The 4,589-nt window shown below is 38.9% G+C and overlaps 2 protein-coding genes across 2 annotated transcripts; both read right to left on the bottom strand.

Moving 5' to 3' along the window:
• Nucleotides 1-96: 96 nt before the first annotated feature.
• LOC143366115 (uncharacterized) lies at nucleotides 97-1,232 on the bottom strand. Its single transcript, XM_076806904.1, has 3 exons — nucleotides 966-1,232; nucleotides 469-900; nucleotides 97-394 (listed from the first exon to the last, which is right to left on the bottom strand). Exons 1-3 carry the CDS (start codon nucleotides 1,185-1,187, stop codon nucleotides 212-214), a joined length of 837 nt encoding a protein of 278 aa, XP_076663019.1. The 5' UTR covers nucleotides 1,188-1,232; the 3' UTR covers nucleotides 97-211.
• Nucleotides 1,233-2,199: 967 nt separating this feature from the next.
• LOC143366118 (cilia- and flagella-associated protein 69) lies at nucleotides 2,200-4,203 on the bottom strand. Its single transcript, XM_076806906.1, has 4 exons — nucleotides 3,749-4,203; nucleotides 3,173-3,605; nucleotides 2,856-3,096; nucleotides 2,200-2,775 (listed from the first exon to the last, which is right to left on the bottom strand). The coding sequence occupies exons 1-4, from the start codon at nucleotides 4,007-4,009 to the stop codon at nucleotides 2,463-2,465; spliced, it is 1,248 nt and encodes a 415-aa protein (XP_076663021.1). The 5' UTR covers nucleotides 4,010-4,203; the 3' UTR covers nucleotides 2,200-2,462.
• Between the last annotated feature and the right edge of the window lie 386 nt (nucleotides 4,204-4,589).

Here is a 4,589-nt window from a genome sequence, read left to right on the forward strand (position 1 = left end):
GGATGATAATGAGATATGAAAATAAGTTTTAATTTCTTGACCTTCAAGGAATAAACGTTGGTTTTTACTAATTATTTAAACGTTTATTGTCGGGAATATTTTAAATGCGGAATTATACACACTTGCGCTTTTGGTCGGCAATGAAGGGTTCTGTACTTTCAAAGAAGGATAACGAATATTTCGGTAAAAAAGTATTATCGTATTATAGCAGCTACGGTTTCCGATTAAATTCTTTTTGTTTTAATAAGAACTTGCTCGACAAAGGGGAACAACAAATTTCAGAGGAATACGTATCATCAGAAATATGCGAGTCACATGGTGAAACGAGGGGTAACTTCATTTCATCAATTAGCATTGCACCACTCGTTATCGAAAGATGTTGATCGAATATAGCCTACATAGAAATAGAAAATTAAGAAACTAATACCGACAGCGAGCAGGATTCGGAAAGCCTTCTTCCACCCTTACCGTAAAATTGACATTATCTTGGAAAGTTCTGTGGCAATGTGAATCATTCGAGCCTGGTGGAAATTTCAATGCTGAATCGACTTGCTGCCTTTGATCGTTCTTTCTCTTCACCATATGCGCTCTATCCGTTGTTCTCTGTATGTAATCTAACTTGTCGAAAGCATCTAACGCCGAAGCGAGCTTAGAATCTCGAATCCTTGCGTACTCGTCTATCTCTTCCATTTCCGCCTCTCTTTTCACAAATTGCTTCAGTCTCTTCTGTCTCTCTTTTATTAACACACCCCAGGAATGATACCGTTGAGTCATTATAAAGATTGCTTGACCATCCATGCCAAGTGGAGTGATACCGACTTGCTCAAAATATTTACCAATCTCTATCCACACTTGACCTAACTTTAACGTAAAATACAAGTCTATGGAGCACATCGTAATCTGAAAAATGTTAACGTTAACTGCAGAATATTACAATACAGTGAGTCGTTCTATATCCTACTCACTCGATCTTCCATCGGAAGGTCGTTGTACAGTATTTTATAACGATCTTTGGCCATTTCGTATCTCTCCCCGTCTCTCTCAATTATCTTTCGAATGCTGTATATCTTGGGTCGGACTGAACCAATCATATCAACTAGCGCGGGGCTAATATTCCCACAGACGTTAAAATTATAGGTTTGCGACCACTGTTGAGTGCCCATTTCAGACAATTCTTCGTCTAACATATGAGAAATACCACGTTTGAGTACATGTCTACGCGGTTCTGCTAATGATTGAATTAATTTTGAAATTTGCCTGTGACGGCACCGTCCTTGCCCCGTTTAACTTTAATTCGAATCTCGTCTTCTCTCCAAATTGTCGCTAGCAGGGACATTAAACCTGTTCTCTTATTAACTCTTCTCCAAGTACATAAATAAGGGCCACAAAAGTAGTTGTCGCATATATCGGTCAGGAGAGCGAGAAACAGGCATTGAGAAGGGTGTGGCGAAATTTCAATGATGTCTAGAATAATGTACACCGCCCCGTATTCTATGAACTTCTCAAGATTTTTGGCGCAGTGTACTATGCTCTCCCAAATGTAAGAACCTATTGCTAGTAAAAGGCTATGGAACTATTTTTATAATTCTACATCTTACAGATAACTTGTAATTGTTGCTACAAACGAACCATACCGTTGATCTATCTGAATTTCTTCGTCTTTCCGATAGAGGTATCGGAATAATAGTTCCAAAGTGAATGTAATACTTTGTTCCCCATACATCTCTCGATAAAAAGGCAGCTTCTTCACGAGCCTTTCCATTGAAATTAACGCTGCCGTTAAGATTCTTTGCTGCTTCATTGTCACTTTATCGAATCTCAAAATTTGATTTATCAATCCTGTATGTTAAATATGTAATGCTATTACAAAGACTGGAACTCAATATGGCTTTTGAAACTATTAATAAGGGACTAACTAATTAATGACACTATCAATCCATGCCTCCGAAAGCTGTTCAGTAGAAACGTATCATCATTCAGAAGAATTGTGCAGATCGCTTTTACACAATGTAGGACTGTTTCTGTATCGAATTTTCTACCTGAGCTCCACTCTAACACAGTCACCATTCTAAAATTTCGAATAAAATGAAGTTATTCAAGAATAAGTAACGAATAATTTTTTTCTTCTAATAAATTTTTTTTCGGAATAAATTTTTATTTGAATAAAAAATTTAACAAATTATTCGAATAAAAATTTATTCTGCCTGAACATCTACCGAATACAGCCATCGTATTTAATGAACTCATGCGGCATTTTTGGCGCCATGAGAGATAAAGCATTGATCGCATATGTCCATAAACTCCAAAATTGAGATGTACTCCAAGTCATTTTGGAATCTTCTACATTTGGATTAACAAGTTGAAGCACAGTTCTCATTAGTTTCCTCTTCACCATTAACTATTGCGAACGAACGCTTAAAAATTAAACTACTCTCCACAGTTCGATATAAATCATAAATGAATTAAATAATTACATAGATGCAAGCATCTATTTCCACCAAGTGCATGGTAATGACCAACAAGGTTTTCTGGAAGTATAAATCTGCATTGCTTCTGCCAAAGTTTACTCTTTCCGAAAAAACTCTCACAGAACCAGCTTCGACTCCGACTAAGAACCTGATAGCTTCGTCCGCGATACCACTACTGACAAAGTTCCACGAGGGAAAGAGAATTATAACCACGAGGATAACGACAGCCATTTCGTTCCTGATTTTCAAACAATTACTTCGATATTGGCCGCGATGTACTTGACGTTCGAACGCGTATGCTAAACCCCTGCGTGAGGAAATTTAGTCTGGCTATAAATATTCCTGAATCCAATACATTCCATTGCTTTACGCATATGAGAAACGTACCATAAGCCACACTCTATAGACGTCACAGTTTCTTTCAAACTAACGGGCATGACGTTAGGAGGAAGGACAGATTTCAACAGGCTCCACACTGTAGTCATTATCAAAAAAGTCATGTCTCTGGAATATTCATTTCCAGGTAATAGGGAATCGGGTGGTCGTGTGCAACGCAACTGAGTCGCGAAAGGGAGATCCATTCTAGTGAATATGGTGTTCAGTGCACCAGCTTGCATCATTCTGTGAGCTTATTGTAACGTTACAAAAGTATAATAGTACACGATCAGGCTTTCCACTCGACAAATCAGTTTCCTGTTACTTACAACACGTATGCGAGACAGACGAAAGTAAAAGAACCAGTTCCAGAACCTTTCCGTACATATCCAAACGGGAAGCGCATAATAGCTCGGTCAGAGTTATCGGTAAATTTGACTTTTCCATGGCTCTGCAACAGTATTCACGTTTCACTGCGGTAACATCTATGAACTTTGTCCCTAATAGCAAGGAATAGAGGGCTTTGTGAATCTTTAAGACTCGCGCCTCGGTTGGCAAAATTAGGAGAAGATGTCCTAGCAGCGTAAAATATTGCTCCATTATATCAAAGTTGATAGCACCTTCTGAAGATTTCTCCAACAAAGGTGGTAGATTACACAGGTCCAACATCTGCTCAAGATGTGGCTCGTACTCTTTATATGCCTGAACATTTTGGGCCAGGAATTCTAATACTTTCATTATCATTGGCAAATCTTTTAATTTCTGAAGATTTTCTTAAGGAAATCTCAGGGATAAATACTTGTTTATTTTTGTAAAAAAGAATTTAATGAAAAGCTCGTCTCAGGGGATAACTAAAGTACAAGATTGAGAGAAAGAGAGTTTTTGTGGCATCTACAAAAGGATACGTAACCATTATCTCCTGTTGCATGAAGATACTCGTGTAGAAGTCTACAGATACGAGGGGCACTGTTACTCGTCACGGGATCGGATATAAGTTCACACAGCTTTCGTAGAGCGTAATTCGCAACCACTGTGGACTGCTCCCCGGATTCAAATATGTCCTTCGGTATTTTATCGGTTTCGGGACACACAGGAGTGACATATTTCGGACAATGAAAATCCTTCCAAATGTCACCGGAATCCAATTCCTTCTGCCCTGCGCTCATTTCTAATTCTTTTTCAATTCAGGAGAGATTAATTTGCACCTTGTGAACCTACATCAGCTTCCAGGATTGCCTATCACAAGCATGCAACGAATCTGAAGCCCTTCATCGATTTAATTCCTCCCGAAACAATTAATCGACCAATCGTACATATAGGACTTCAAATATTCCTCGAATTGTTATTAAATAACAGAGACTGTCACAGAAAATCCACAAGGAAAAGCTGAATGCAATCACAATATCGTTTCTATTCACGCGGAAAGCGCGTTAAAAAGTAGCGGACAAAATACGAAAGAAAGTCGTTTACCAACCCAGTGGCGCCCTCTGACGCAGCTATTCGAAATCGAGTCGCAGGTGGTGCCTCCAATCGAGTGTAGCGACATTCTTCCAATTTAATTCGAAAGCTTTCTGTCAAAATCGTTAAGCACACTAACGTTAAGCTGTACACTGATTACACACCGTTTCGTAAAATCAGGTGTCGGGAAAAATCGAGAAAGACTGCATAATTCGTTTCCACCGCGAGGGAAGCTTGCAAAGAGACTCACGTACACACGAGTTTTCAGCTGTGTGGGGTTCTCGTGCA

Source organism: Andrena cerasifolii, chromosome 2 (genome assembly GCF_050908995.1).
Source record: "Andrena cerasifolii isolate SP2316 chromosome 2, iyAndCera1_principal, whole genome shotgun sequence".
Lineage (NCBI taxonomy): Eukaryota > Metazoa > Arthropoda > Insecta > Hymenoptera > Andrenidae > Andrena > Andrena cerasifolii.